Consider the following 16,021-nt stretch of genomic DNA (forward strand, 5'->3'; position numbering starts at 1 on the left):
GGGCTCCCCCACGCGGTGACACCCTTGCGTGGCACAGCACTCCTTGCGCGCATCAGTGCTGCGCATGGCCAGCTCCACACAGGTCAAGGAGGCCCGGGGTTTGAACTGCGGACCTCCCATATGGTATACGGACGCCCTAACCACTGGGCCAAAGTCCGTTTCCCAGGTCCTGTCTCTTTAACTCAGAGAATCTGTTGGGCTGCACCTGGGCTCCCCCCACAGCCTGGAAACTCGCTCAAGGCAATGAGCCGAGGCTACCACAGATATCGCTTTTTTTTTAAGGAGGTACCAGGGATTGAACCTGGGGCCTCCCACATGGGAAGCAGGTGCTCAACCACTTGAGCTCTTTCCGCTCCCCATGGGGATCACTTTTGCTTGTTTCCCATCTCTCAGTGATCACAGGCCTCTGTTGCCTGGTATTTAATGCCTTGAAACTGTTTTTTCATACATTTTGTCCAGCTTCTACTTGTTTCAGGCCGGATGGTAAATGCAGTTGCTGTGATTCCATCTTGGCTGGAAGCATGCTTGGCTTTGGTAATCTATAAAATGTCATACAAGATGTGAACATGTGGGGAAGCAGAGTGAGGGTATATGGGAATTCTCTACTATATTTCCACTTTTTCTGAAAGTTTAAAATTAGTTCAAAAGAATAAGCAATATCACACTATGTACATGTATGGGTTGCTAACTATTTCAAAGGCAAATTTAATAGAGGCATAATATTTAAGAGCTGTGGAGTCAGCCCTGAGTTCAAATTCTGTCTGTTGCTAGTTGTCTGACTCCAACCCTCAGTTTTCTCCTCTAGAAAATGGAGATAATAGAGCCTACCCCGTACCATTGTGAGAATGAAATTTACTTCCTTTCCCCTTCCCTAATTTTTTCCCTTAGTGGGCGTGGGCCTGACATGGTCAAGGAAGAGCAAGGCCAGTGTGGCTACAGCAGAGAGAAGGAAGGTGCATGCAGAGGTAATGGGGCAGGGATGGGTCTGAGCACGTGGGGCCTTACATGTCACAGTAAGAAATCTGCCCTTTTCTCTGAGACGGGAGGGTTTGAGCAGAGAATGAACAAGATCTGACTTGTTTTAAACAAGACCACTCTGGCTGCTATGGTGAGAAAAGTCTGAAGTTGGGGGAGGGCAAGGTAACTGCAGGCAGCAGTTAAGAGGCTACTAAAACAGTCCAGGAAGGAAATGGAGGTAGCCCGGGCCTGAATGGCAGCGCCGCAGGTGAGGGAAGTGGTAGATTCTGCAAAAGGCTTGAGGTAGACTGAAAAACCATGGAGGAAAAACCATGAGGGAGGGTCAAGGAGACCATCAAGGTTTCTGTCCTGAGCAATACGGAAGGTTAGAGTTGTCAAAAACTCTGGGATGGGGAGGACTATAGGAGTACACTGAGAGGGAAGATTAGGAGGTCAGTTTTAGCCAGGTTAAATCTGGTCTCTAGGTGGGCATGTCAAGCAGGAGGTCGTATCAGAGCCTGGAATTCCAGGGAGACATGTGAGCTGGAGTATAAATTTGGGAGTCATCAGCAGGTAAAGTCCCAGGACTGGACGAGATCCCCTGGGGAGTAGGAATGGCTAGAAAAGAGATTCAAAGACTGAGGCTGGAGCCTTCCAAAGGTCAGAGGTCAGGGAGGGCAGGAGAAAGCAACACAGGACATGGAGCCGCATCCTACTCCTCCCAGCAGCACCAGGGCAGTCCCAGGGCAAAATGTAAACACAGAGGGGTCTTTTATAGACAATTAAGGCGGCAGTCATCTAAGAATAGTCTTTACTGGGAAAGGGCACATACATATTTCTTTCTTCCAATATGGTATTTGAATCAATCTGATGACTCCACTTTGAAAAATTTGCTTCTATGACGGGACCAACAGTAATCCAATAGGCTGGTGGCAGGGCTGCAGAGGGGTAGTAATTGATGGGCTTGAAGACAAATTTGTAATTAAAAATGGATGTCTGAAAGGCCATTTGTAATATAATCTGTCACAAATATAAATACAAATCTTTTCAAAATTTAAAACAGGGAATAAATTCTGCGTATGCGTACCCACATTTTCCTGGCATGTGACACCTGATGAATTTTTCTTTAATAAGAGAAAAAAGGCAGCAACCTTAGAATTGACTTAAACATAGAGCTGTGTATAAAAATAATGATGCCAAACATTAAATAATGTGCTTTTCTTACTTTATTAATTGTTTCCAGGAGCTGTGGCTATGTATAAATGCCATGGTGGCAATGGAAGTCCCACATCTCTAGGACATAGCACATTTTGACAGAATATCCCTCATATTTATGAGTATTGTGCAAGCAAAAGAGCAGTTGCTAAGATATGGATGTATTTGAGCATTATTGTCAAATACTATTAAAGACAAAAATTCTCTGATAGCTTTGCCTGATCATCTGTAGTACTAGAGTGACAGAAATAGTACTTGTACAGAATGTATGCATGTGAAAAACAGATCATTTATTTAGTACTAAAATCAAATTATAAAAACATTAATTCCATCTTAAAACAGGCATTTTAAAAGCATTTCTGTCATTCTAAGCTTGCATCAAGACATCTGCACAATCTGGATATCCAAATTCCTCCATAACTTCCACTGACAAAGACATTTTTCAATTGTTGTGGGGTATCAGAGGGGAAGCAGTGGCATGTGGAAAATTGCCCATCAGTCTAATGAGTCCCAGGGAATACTATTCCCTATTCAGCCTGAGGTTGCCTTCTCTATTTGCAGGGGGAAGGCTTTGTGCTTACTGAGACAGATTCCAAGGAAATGGCCAGGGATCCTCTATGCAATAATGTTGCAAAATTTACTGAAAAGAAAAAACATAATCAAGGTCTCTTGCCCACTTCAATTTCCCATGTTAAGCTTCTCAAATAGGGCTCTTCATAACCAGCAACCCTAAAGCCTTATTTCCAGATGTAATAAAGGCTGGTAAACACCCTTTAATAACTACTTTGCAATTCCAAATGACTTCCTGACAGCTTTTCTAGAGGGAATCGAATAACTGTAAGGGTGCTCTAGGAATCTCAGAGATAAAAACAAGCTCAGTTTAACCACATACTTTCTAGGCTGACTGTAGAATTACGTGAATACCAATTCGGAATATGAAAGTAATGTCTTCTCTTTAGTAAAACCTGCACCATATATATCTGCCTTTCCCTTTTCTTTTTCATTCTTGGTGATTGTTTTTGGAAACTGGGATAACTCCCCACAGGCAGGTGGCAGGAGATTTACAAGGAAGGCATCTTAGAGGTACAGTCTTTTGTACAACTACAAGGAAGATGAGGCAGATAAGCTCAAGGAGACTTTTTTTTTAAACAGGCTGAGATGGTCTAACTTGTACCTACCCTTTGCTGCAAGTGAAATTGGATATCTGAGGCTGTCCAAATTCCCAGATACAAGGAATTCCAGTTCCAACTCTACTGCAATGGTAAGCAGTTATATATACTAATGATCCTTATTTAGGAAGGACTGATTTCTCCTTGGCTGTGGGTTCTTGGGTTAAGGAGGCCTAGGCTGTGAGTGAGCAGAAGACTCATGGGGCCAGGACATCCTCCAGCATGTCTTTTCCCAACCAGATGGCACCATTCCAAAGATTGCTGCAGGAAGTAAGTCATGAAAAGGGACAAGATTCTGGTCCTTTACAAGGTCAACCAGAGGGATAAATCTGCAAGGAGCAATCCTTTGTTCTTCTGGCCTTTAGTCTTCCATGTTAGTGAATTTTCTCTTCTTATAATTCTGAACAAGATTGGAAGCTGTGATCTGAGAAGCCTGTCCCTTCTCCCAACACTGAAAGTCATTTAGTCCTTTCTGGCCTGTTTGAAATAAGCCTCTTTCCATTTCATCTAGCCTGGCTACCAGTGCTGAAGTGTCTTCATTGTAAGCATTCTGAGAGGAGTCCATGATGCGGCGAAAACGTCCAATAAATGTCTGAAAAAGAAGGGAGTAACAGAAATCAGGATTGATCTTACATTCCATAAAGCCAGATCCATTTTTATCTCTAAACACTTAAGGGGCATGAAAGCAAAGAAATTGGGTTTAGGACTCAGTCAGAAGGGAGCCTGAATCCTTTCTACCACTCAAGTGAGTTATTTCACATTGCCAAGCTATGAGTATCTTGTCTATGATAAAGATTGTTATGGAAATTCAATGTGTTGTTATGCAAATCAATGAAATAACACTATAAAACACCTAGCAAAGCAAGGTCATAGTAAGCACCTCAAAAAGCATTATCTTAAATTATTGTTATTAGCAACAATACTAATAATAGTTACTGTAGTCACATGCACACAGTTTCCAACTAAGAAGACTTCTGATTTAATTGAATGCAGTTTCCTTTTTTTTTGGTCTGACAACTGGATGGAGGCACATACAATCTAGGGGATGACATTTTATCACAGGGCTCTGAGCTAAAACCACATATCCCTGCTTCAGTTTCTTTAACAGTCTCATGGCAATGTCACCTGATACACGAGCAAACTAACCCAGAGTAATTCAAAGTGGTGCTGGAATACAGGTAGGATTCCAATTTCAGAAAACATGCTGGGAACATTATAAGACAAATGGAGTTTCTTCATTTTTAGCTTTCTGCTCAGAAGAGTTTCATAAGCTTGACTTGCTCAAGTGTTGCTTTCTCTCCCTTCTATAGGCTATGTATTGACTTCTTTTTCTGAATGGATAGCAACAAAGTTTTTGTTTACTATTTACAGCAAAAACATCACTGGTATGTGGTGGGCCAAATGACCCTTAGGCCTGATGGAGGATGTCAGCACAGTGCAGGGAGCAAATGTGTCTTGAGTCAACAGCTTTTTAAAAGCAAGAAATGGAGAAATACAACCTTTTGGCCGTTTAAGTCCCAAGAAGTAGAAAGGACGGCTCTTCTAGCATTAACAAAATAAGAAATAATTATGAAAAGTTAAAATAAAGTTATACTGTAAAGGATTATAACACACATATTATTTTAGCCATAGAAAATAATATTTTTAAAGTGGTACTACATAATTTCACTACAACTATTATTTCAATACTATTATTATCTCCATTTTATAGGTAAAGAGTTGATGCCTAGAGAGCTAGTCCATGGCAGAGCCAGGTCTTAACCCCAGAATGAGAAAAGGGAACAAATAACTCATGTATTTCTTCTAATAGGAGATCACAGACCTGTCCCAGCACTGGGCTTGGACTGTTTATAGAAGTGCCTGTCACCTGTAACTGTCATCACCCTTTTCTCATTTCCTGGACTTCCTTCAGGTCCCAACTCTTGGTCAGCCAATGTGAAGCTGCAGACAAGTCATATTTAAAGGCATATGTAATTGGAAGACATAGTCTAATTGTAGGCTGACTTGGAGTAATGATCAACTATTCTATAAATCATACACTTTCCTGGGTCAGAGTGTCAACTGCTGCCTGGCCACTGCCATGGCTGGCTTCTGGGACAATTACTTGCCTGCAGAAGAGACTGGGAAATATCTGTATTCTCTGGACTGTCAAAATGCAGAAGTTGGGAGCCAAAGCCGTAGAAATATGGTCCCATTTTATGGAGATCTACTACATTGGCATCTGCACTGAAAACAGTCCTCCAACCCTCTTGATAGATCCTGGGAAGTTCCACAGAAAGGATCCGTCGCTTGTTGTCAAAAAGTCCTTTTGCCAGCCACAGTGGGATTTCAAGCTTTGAGCCCTGCATAAGACCAGAACATAGATTTTAAAAACAGAAATATAATAACTATGTGTGACAATAAGGAAATACAATCTGCCTGAGCAATAATGTCTTTTCTCTTTGGGGGAGGGACTGTTAAAAAGTAGAAGACCTAGCTGTGACTTGAAGAAAAGAATTGTATGGGTTGAAATTTCGTATCATGATGGAATGGTAAGAGAAAATGGATTTATGTGACAAAACCACGGTAGTGCTCTATTCCTCGGTGCTGCCTATGAAGGTGGCCGCCATCACCTACTTGGCATCGTGGTGCCCTCAGACCCCTCGTGAAGCCCAAGACCATCAAAAAGAGGACCAAGAAGTTCATCCAACACCAGTCAGATAGGTATGTCAAAATTAAGTGTAGCTGACAGAAACCTAGAGGCACTGACCAACAGGGTATGGAGAAGATTCGAGGGCCAGGTCTTGATGCCCAACATTGGTTATGGGAGCAACAAGGAAACAAAGTACATGCTGCCCTGTGGCTTCCAAAAGTTCCTGATCCACAATGTCAAGGAGTTGGAAGTGCTACTGTTGTGCAGCAAATCTTACTGTGCTGAGACTGCTCATTACATTTCTTCCAAGAAGCACAAAGCCATCATGCCCAGTTGGCCATAAAGTCACCAATCCCAATGCCCAGCTGTGCCATAAAAGAAATGCATAGAGAGCTCATTTACAAGTGTTATTTGTGTTACATAAAACCATAAAGAAAAAAACATAGAAAACAACAATGTAGTATAAAGGGAACATTTTCCAACATAAATAAAAATTGTTCAATTGCAGATACTTTGGATATATAATAAACATTCCTGCTTCCTTTTATTATTCAATAATATCTATTCAAAATATATATTAACTGAGTGCCTTCTAAGTGCTAAGCATCACCCTGGGTGCTGCGGGGATATAAAGAAAAATATGATTAGCCCACACTTGGCTGCAGCCCAATCCATCTCATTTCAGGGTTTCAGAAATGATAGAAAAGGTAAGTGTTTCTCTACGTTTTTTTAAGTCTTAAGAGAATTGGTAAATGACACGTGGTAGCCATGATGAACCAAGACAGAAAAGAAATTTTTAAAAAACCAAAAGCAAACATAACTGCATTAAAGGAGGCCACAAAAGCATAAAGCTCTCACAGGACAGAACTGCTACAAAAGGAGGGAGCAGCTCAAGGGAAGGCAGTGAGCCAGCAGAGCTTTCAGCAATCTCACAGGCCCAGGGAGACAATGCTGAGTTCAGGGCTACCGAAGCTGCCAGAGCATGGGAAGCCAAGACGGGAAAAAGGAGGGAGAGAAGTAAGCCCATGTATTAGGCTAATTAGGCACCGACTTTAAAATATAGTTACAAAATCGAATGGAAATGCACCTGAACAATCAACAATTGTATTTTAAAACTCAATAGATAAAATTAGTCCTAACAGGACAGATTTCATGTCAATGAAGGAAGGCTGGTAATAGGAAAAAAAGGTCAGTGGTAAGTATCCAGACAAAAGCATGGAGAACAAAAGAAAATACAGAAAAGAACATGAGTCATTTAGAATACCACTAAAAAAGAGCAACAATAACAAAGAGTCTAACATACATGCAATTTGAATCCCAGAAGTGGAAGAGAAATAGATTGAGGCAGGCAAGGGAAATATCTAAGGAGATAATGGCATGAATTTTCGAAACTTAAAGAAGACATCAAACTACAGATTCAAGGAGCATTATGAATACCAAGTAGGACAAATACGAATAAGCCCACAACCAGGAGGACTGTGGAAGATGGTGGAGTAGGAAGCTCCAGGAATTAGTCCTTCCACCAGAACAACTATTAAACAGACAGAAACGGTCTGAGTCAACTATTTCCAAACTCCAGAGTCCAGTAGAACACTGTATAACATCCAGAGAAGAGGGGAAGGAAGAGGCTGATAAATTACAGTGACTATCAGTAAACTGCCCTCCCTGCACGGTGGGTGGGTACTATTGCCCAGCCCCTCCTGTCATGGCGGGCAGCCATGGTGTAGCTTACTAGTACAAGGAAGAGACATAAAAAATCCATTTCTCCAGGATCCGGGGTGGGCACAAGCCGACCGCTGATCATGGCTTTTGATTAGATACTTGGGACTGCTAGGGACCCGGTTCTGAGGGCAGCCATTGTTCTAACCCATCTCAGACAAAAGAGGCAGAGGAGACTTAAAAACAGTGCGCATCCTCAGAGTGGTAGAGGCCAGGTGAAGGGCTGCATTTGATGGGCAGGTCAAGAAAAAATGCAGCATTGGGCAGCCATGCTCTCATCCCCTTTCCAGGTCAGTTTAGAGCTGGCCACACTCCCTTTGTGGGTCCCTAGCTTTGTTTAAGCTGGGAAGGACTGACCTGGGAAACAAACTTGTGGAATGACACCCCTCCCCCTCCCAGAATGTGCCTTCTAGGCAAAAGCAACTTGAGGCAAGGAAAGCAGAGTAAGAAACAATTGAGGGAAGTGGATGTGGTTCAAGGCCTTGGGCCTACCACATGGGAGGCCCTGGATTAGGTTCCTGATGTCTCCTAAAGATGAACAAGACAGCAAGCTAATGCAACAAGATGATGCTGCAACAATGAAACACAATGAAAGATACAACAAGCAGGGCGTGGAGGTGGCTCAAGTGATTGAGTGCCTCCTTCGCACATGGGAGCTCCTGGGTTCAGGTTTGTTTCCCAGTGCCTCGTGCAAAAAGGAGGGGAGAGGAGAGGAGGGGAGGGGAGGGGAGGGGAGGGGAGAGGGAGGGAAGAGGGAGGGGAGAGGAGAAAAGCAATTGAGGCAGACAGCCAGGGGCAAAGGCTTAAGTCCTTCGGTGGAACACCAGGGAGAAGGACAAGGTTTGTCTCCATGGAAGTAGACAGGCATTCAAACTTCTATAAACAGGAGAACTCCTAAGGCCACTAGCAAGCACAAGTCTAGGTCAAGACACAGGTCCAGAAAAGACAGGGAGGGCCCTGCACTTTGCATCCATCTTGGGTGAACCTTCCTGATATAAGGGCTGATACTCAAGAATATCTCTACCATCAGCTGTTACAAACTCAAGAAACAGACACCTCAGGCAATATATCCCAGAGTTAACATTTTAAAATATTAAAATGTACAGTGTGCAATAAAAGATTACAAGAAAAACAAAGAAACAGTAAATAATGGCCCATCCAAAGGAAGAACACAAAAATCCAGAAAACATCAACAAAGAAGCTAGACTGTGGACATACTGGACAAAGACTTTTTAAAAAATGATCACCACTGTGCTCAAGGAAATGAAGGGACATACGGAGAAAGAACTAAAGGGAGTCAAGAAAACAATAAATGAGCAATATGAGAATCTCAATAAAGACACAGAATTTTTAAAAAAGAACCAAACAGAACTACTAGAGTTGAAGACAATTTCTTAGAGGGGTTCAACCACAGATTGGAGCTGGAAGAAGAAAGAATTAGTGACCTTGAAGTTAAAACAATTGAAATCATCCAATCAGAGAAACAGAAAGAGGAAAGAATGAAGAAAAGTGAACAGAGTCTGAGGAACCTGTGGGATACCATCAAGTATGCCAATTTACACACTGTGTGAGTTCCAGAAGGAGAAAAGGGGGGGGGGGGAGGGGAAAGAAGTAATGGTTGAAAACTTCCCAAATGTAGCAAAATATATGAATATATACATCCAAGATAATCAACAAACTCCAAACAGGATAAACCTAAATAGACCAATGCCACAGAAAATTATAATCAAACTGTCAAATACCAAAGATAAAGAGAGAATTCTGAAAGCCGCAAGAGAGAAGCAATGTGTCACCTACAAGAGCCTCAATAAGATTAAGTGCTGATTTCTCATCAGACGCCATAGAGGCAAGAGGGCAGTGGCAAGACATATTTAAAGCACTGACAGCAAAAAAATTGCCAACCAAGAATTCTATATCCAGCAAACTGTCTTTCAAAAATGAGGGTGGGATTCAGACATTTGCGGCGGCTTGCTCGGTCGGTAGAGGTGGGGTCTGGCTGCGGACGAGGGGTCGGTCCCACTTGGGACGAGGGGTCGGTCCGGCAGCAGACGAGGGGTCGGTCTCACAGGGGTTGCGCGGTTCGGCTGAAGGGGTCGCCCGGCGAAGCCGGCGACGAAGGGGTCGCCCGGAGAAGCAGGCGACGAACTGGGGACAAGGGAGGCCAGGCCCTTGTCGGGGGCTCTCAGGACTAGAGGGCGCACGGCAGAAGAACTACCGCAGAGACAAGGTAAACATGCAAGTCCATTTTATTGAGGGAGAGGCAACAGTTTTATAGGGGCTGGGGAAGGCTGATTGGTCGAAGCCACGCCCTGTTCTGATTGGTTGCTGGAGAAAGGTCAGTGGGCGGTACTGGTCGGGGGAGGGGTGGTGGTTAGGGATTGGCTGTCGCTGTTGCTGGGGGAAGTGGCAGGGTTTAGTGATTGGTGGCTGCTGTTGCTGGGGTAGAGGGCAGACTTGAGTTTCCCGCCCACACCTGGCTGTTGCTGCTGTGGGGGGGGGGGAAGGGCAGACTGGATTTTTCCGCCCACGCCTGGCTGTTGCTGCTGTCCAGGGGAGGGAAAAGGGCAGACTGGATTTTTCCGCCCTGCGCCTGCGCAGGGAGAAAGAAGAGGAAGGGTGCCGCCCCACAGGCATCGTGTGGCGCCATCCGGGAGGAGGGGCAGCCGCGGAAGCATGGCTGCCGAGAAGGGGAGACCCGAGGGCACTCTGCGCCCATGCCGAGCTCCCTTCGGGGGTGGCGGTGAGTCCGACCAGCCACCCTATTATGGGGGCAGCGGCTTGGCCTGCTGCGGCCGCTCTCCCGCCAGGCCAGCAAACCACACTTCAGCCCGAGGGGTGACCGCAGACATTCCCAGATAAACAAAAGCTAAGGGACTTTACACCACTAGAATAGCCCTACAAGAAACACTAAAGGGAATTCTGCAGGTTGAAAGGAAAGGACACTAGACAATTAACTGAAAGCACATGAAGAAATACAGATCTCTGGTAAAGATATGACATGGGTAAATATAAATACTTGTACTATTGTTATTTTTAATTTTTTTTAAAAAAATATTTATTTATTTATTTAATTCCCCTCTTCCCCTGGTTGTCTGTTCTCTGTGTCCATTTGCTGCGTCTTGATTCTTTGTCCGCTTCTGTTGTTGTCAGCAACACCGGAAGTGTGGGCGGCACCATTCCTGGTCAGGCTGCACTTTCTTTCGCGCTGGGCGGCTCTCCTTACGGGGTGCACTCCTTGCGCGTGGGGCTCCCCTACGCGGGGGACACCCTTGCGTGGCAGGGCACTCCTTGCGCGCATCAGCACTGCGCATGGGCAAGCTCCACACAGGTCAAGGAGGCCCGGGGTTTGAACCGCGGACCTCCCATGTGGTAGACGGACGCCCTAACCACTGGGCCAAGTCCGTTTCCCTGTATTTTTGATTCTTAACTCCACTTTTTACTTCCTACAGAATCTAAAAGGCAAATGCATCAAATGGAATACAAATCAATGGTTTGGTAATCATAATATATAAATGTGTAATTTGTGACAAGAACTACATAAAGGTGGAGGGACAGAGTGGTATAGGAACCTAGTTTATGTATGCTGTTGAAGTTAAGTTGGTGTCAAAGTAAAGGAGATTGTTACAGTTTTAGGATGTTAAATTTAAGCCCTGTGGTAACTACACAGGAAATGTCAGAGAATATGCCAACTCCTAGAGACATAAAATTGAGTGCAGGTTATGGAGGAGGGGGGCAGGGAAAATAGGGAGTTAATGTAAACCAGTATAAGATTTCTGTTTGGGTGAAGGGAATGTACTAATCATGGTTGGTGATGGGGGTAGCACAACATCATGTGTGATTAATCCCCCTGAATGGTATGCTGGAAGTGGCTGAGATGCTAAGATTTATGTTGTATATACGTTTCCACAATTAACAAAAACAGAAAACAGGGCTGCCATCAAATGTAAATGGTATCACACTAATGAAAGGTGTTAATAATAGAATAGAAAATGGGAACCCTATATCCAATGCCTGATTTTTCTGTAAACCCATAATTTCTCTAATGAAAAAAAATCAAATGAAAGAGAAATTAAAGAGATAATGACAATTAAATGTAGTACCTGGTAGAACAAGATCTGAGAATGGGGAAGAAAAGGTTCAAAAGGACATTACTGGAACATAAAAAAATTGGAATATAGAATGTAAGCTTTATATCAATGTTAAATTTCTTGAACTTGATAACAGGAAATGAAGGTGAACATCCACGTTTATAGGAAATGTGTATGGAAGTATTACATGTTCAAGCATTATGACGTATGTAATCCTTGAAACCACAAAGGCGGCAAAATGTTAAATTTGGTGGACCTGTGTATCTGCGGGAGGGGGTGAGTAGGTTGGAGTTCTTTGTATATGGTTTGTATTAATATTATTTATGCAACTGTCCTATAACTTTAAAATTATTTCAAAATAAAAAGTAAAAAAAACTCATGACAATTGTAATAAAAAGTGTCTGTGTTAACAAACTAAACATTATGTATATATCATTTTTTAAAAAAGATTTTATTATTTTTTTATCCCCCCCCCCCCCGCCCCCAGTTGTCTGCTCTGTGTCCATTCGCTGTATGTTCTTCTGTGTCCATTCGCTGTATGTTCTTCTGTGTCCGCTTGTGTTCTTGTCAGGAGCACCAGGAATCTGTGTTTCTTTTTGTTGGGTCATCTTGCTGTGTCAGCTCTCCATGTGTGTGGTGCCACTCCTGGGCAGGCTGCACTTTTTTCCCACTGGGTGGCTCTCCTTATGGGGCGCACCCCTATGCAGCGGACACCCCTGCGTGGCACGGCCCTCCTTGTGTGCATCAGCACTGAGCATGGGCCATCTCACCAAACTGGTGAGGAGGCCCTGGGTTTGACCCCTGGACCTCCCATGGGTAAGCAGACGCTCTATCAGTTGAGCCAAATCCACTTCCTTGTATGTATCATTTTGATAAAAATTAACTCAAAACAAAGAGACCAAACAAAAGCAACCTTCCAAATGAAAGCCAGGTTAAACAGGAAATCAATCACAACCATTATAAGCCAAGTTTTCCTAGAACAAATTTGTATTTTAAGTCATACAGCTCACCAAATACTGCAGGACCGGGAAGAAGTTACCCAACCTTTCCAGTTTCCTAGTACGCAACAACACCTATGAAGGATGACAGGGGTAATAGATGGAAAAGGTTACCTCCCCCAGCCGCATCCTCGCTGGCCCTGAGTCCTCAGTAAGTGGTGTTGACACCCTCATCGTATGCGGGAATGAATCTAACAACTTGTGGCGCCCAGATTTAGCACATTCTCTTACCCAAAGCTCTTGTTTTAACGTAAACGTGATCTGAACCCTGATCCTGAAGCATTCAGTACCAGTCAATCCTTAGCATTCACCTCATTGTGGGGGAAAAATTGGGGCAATTTCAAAAATGAAATCAATGCTGCAGCAGCCTGAAAACTTAGGATAAATTCAGTTTTCGTAAAAGTGGCGACCGCCAGGTCCACACGCCACTTTGCGCCAGGAGACCCGCGGAAAGAACTCCAGAACTCAGGGCCCGGCCTCCCCCACCCCCAAACTACAAATCCCAGAGGGCACTGTGGGTCGCGCCAGGCGACGAGGCACCCCAGAGCCGCCGAGCCCGTCGGGAGCTGTAGTCCTTCCGGGCAGGAATCCACACCCAAGCGTTTACCTGAGGGATCGTGTTGTCAGTCTCGGCGCCTCCGCTTCGCTCCAAGAAGGCGCCGAGGCGAGGCATGGAGGTCTCCGTGCGCACCGGTAGTTTTTCGTGGGACATAAGGATGTCGTCCAGGGAAAGAAAGTTCTCCTCAGTCCCCAGCGCACCCGATTCCACCGGGAAATAAGCTTCCGACATGGAGGCGGCTTTAGTTTCCCCGCTTCCACTCGCGGGACTCTGGAGGCCTTGGTAATCACGAGTGTGAAAAGAGGAGGCTCCTTAATTTTGCTAAGATTATGGAGATTGCAGAAGCCCCATGCCAGCTTGAAACACTGCTGTTTCCCGCGTTCAAGGACCGGCCAGACCGAAGCAGTGGATCCAGGCAAGTCTCCTGCGTCAGGCATTCTGCCCAGGCAGAAGCAATCGACAGTCTGGCGACTTGGTCCAGCACGACCCGGGGAGGCTCCGGGTGGGTGGATTCACCGGAAGTTCTCCTCCTTCAATATGTAGATCAGCTTGGAAGTATTAAAAAGAGGCTGTAAAAGCCCATTGAAGCTTCAGGATGCATTTGCACTGGCTTATATTTATGCGGCCCTTTAGATTTGTGTATTAAATTAAAAGCATGCAAAGCTTTTTGGGGCTCAACAGCAACAGCAAGGCATCATTGTGCTCTCCACCCCAGTCCTGATTAATTCTGACCTATTTACAGCAGTTTTTTTCACTGTGCATGTTTGTTAATCTTGGTACTTGAAAGAAACATTTTTTTAAAAAATCCCTAGCACTAGCCGTAGATAGGTTATGGAGTAGATGATGAACTATTTGTAGAATTATGGTGGGAGAACGGGGTAAGGGGAGAGGAGGAGTGAAGCTAGACTTCCTCACTAATTCCTAGCTCACCTTACCACCAACTGACAATCTCCTTTTGTGGCTTTTAATTTAAATTCCTAAAAAAGGAAATCTCATTGTTCCAGCTCATCTTTTTTTGAGGCAGGCTACAGCGATCAGAGGTTGTCGGCCACCCTCTAGCCATCGCAGACTAAGAGGATGGGAATGGGGCACGGAAGGCATCAATTGTCATAGGGTACCATAGGGTACCCTACTAAGCCAGGGATATGGGTGGTGGCAGATGGTTGAGAGATTCACTGCAGGAATTATTTCATATAGAAGGATATTTTCTGGAGCTACAAGAGATGTGAGCAAAAGGTTCATGGGATGAAAGATGCAATGCGGAGGGGATGTCAGGGCCCAATTGTGGAAACCCTTGGATGCTTTTCAAAGGAGTTTAGGTCTCCCAAAGAAAAGGAGCTAGGGTGGAATGTAACATTTTCAGGCAAGTAGGTAACATATTAAAATCTGAGCTTTAGGAAAAGAGTTCTGGGAGTGGGAAAAGGGAGAGTTTAGATGCAGCTAAGATAGTTTGGAAACTGTTTGCTGTGGCAGTACTTGGCAACTAATTGGATAACGAAGAGAAGGATGGAGAGGAAGTCAATGATGGTTCAAGTTTTGAAAATTTTAGATGGGGATTTCATTACTAGAACACACGAAAAAAGGCAGTTTGAGGCAAAAGTTTACCCAGGGGAGAGACACCAGCCTTGAAATTTTAGAGTTAGGAGGCATCTAATTAGAGAATTAGGTGAGGATATTTTTTCCTTTATTATACTTTTAAATTTCAGTTTGCTACACTCTCCAATATAAAAGTAAACATAATTTGTAGTTAAAATTTGGAATTTCCCTAATGAAATGGATGTATGGTACTAGGTATAGTTTTGGATAGAAATATAAGATTAATGTTTTAAATTGAGGACAATGCAGGTCATTTGCTGACAAGGACAGTACGCTGTTTCATATGTTGAAACAATTAGGATAAATGCTGTGGCAGTTTGATATTATTTATAAATCCCAGAAAGAGATATTATGTTTGTAAACTGGGTCTGTTCCTCTGAGCATGGTAGCCTTAGATTGAGTTAAATTCAGACTTTACGTTTACTTGATTAACTCAAGATTAGATTAGGGCTTTTTTAAAAAAAAATTTGTCTTTATTTATTTTTTCAATGTTACATTCGGAAAATATGAGGTCCCCACTTCTTCCCCCATAGGGCTTTGATTTGACCATATTATTAAGGTTGAATCTCTACCACCTTGGTGGGCTATGTATGGACACTCAATTAAGAAGACAGAAGAAATACACAGAGCAAGAGAGCTCTGGTAGACAGAGAAGAGGAGAGAGCCTTGATCCTGTGGCCATGGGAAGAGAAATGAGCCATGCGCCTGAGAGTTTGCAGCTGAAGAGAACAGAGGAACTGAGCCTTATGCCAGCCTACAACTAATATGGGAAGAAGTTGGAGCCTTAAGAGGAAAGAGGAATACTGAACCATCACAGATACTGCCTGCCCTTTTGCTTCAACACGTGGCAATAGACTTGAGTGAGGAAATAACTTTGAGTTGGACCCGTTAGGGCCTTGTAACTGTAAACTTTTACCCCCAAATAAATACCCTTTATAAAACCAAGAGATGTCTGGTACTTTGCATCAGCACCACTTTGGCTGACTAATACAGATGCTTAGTGATTTATCAATGCTGAAAGGTATTTTTATACAGAGAACAGAATATTGGCTCAAATACCACAGTTATTTTGATATAAGGTAACAAGC

General features: G+C 43.7%; 1 protein-coding gene across 1 annotated transcript; it reads right to left on the bottom strand.

The window, feature by feature from the left end:
• Positions 1 to 2,160: 2,160 nt before the first annotated feature.
• GINS3 (GINS complex subunit 3) lies at positions 2,161 to 15,737 on the bottom strand. Its single transcript, XM_004482962.4, has 3 exons — positions 13,386 to 15,737; positions 5,450 to 5,683; positions 2,161 to 3,933 (listed from the first exon to the last, which is right to left on the bottom strand). The coding sequence occupies exons 1-3, from the start codon at positions 13,566 to 13,568 to the stop codon at positions 3,703 to 3,705; spliced, it is 648 nt and encodes a 215-aa protein (XP_004483019.1). The 5' UTR covers positions 13,569 to 15,737; the 3' UTR covers positions 2,161 to 3,702.
• Positions 15,738 to 16,021: the final 284 nt, after the last annotated feature.

The sequence above is a fragment of the Dasypus novemcinctus genome, chromosome 18 (assembly GCF_030445035.2).
Source record: "Dasypus novemcinctus isolate mDasNov1 chromosome 18, mDasNov1.1.hap2, whole genome shotgun sequence".
In the NCBI taxonomy this organism is placed as follows: domain Eukaryota; kingdom Metazoa; phylum Chordata; class Mammalia; order Cingulata; family Dasypodidae; genus Dasypus; species Dasypus novemcinctus.

Coding starts and splice junctions, on each gene's coding strand:
- GINS3 (XM_004482962.4), bottom strand. CDS start 13,568: ATGTCGGAAGCTTATTTCCCGGTGGAATCGGGTGCGCTGGGGACTGAG. Junction 5,684..13,385: donor CTGACAACACGATCCCTCAG/GTAAACGCTTGG, acceptor GGTCTTATGCAG/GGCTCAAAGCTTGAAATCCC. Junction 3,934..5,449: donor TTTCCCAGTCTCTTCTGCAG/GCAAGTAATTGT, acceptor CTTCTTTTTCAG/ACATTTATTGGACGTTTTCG.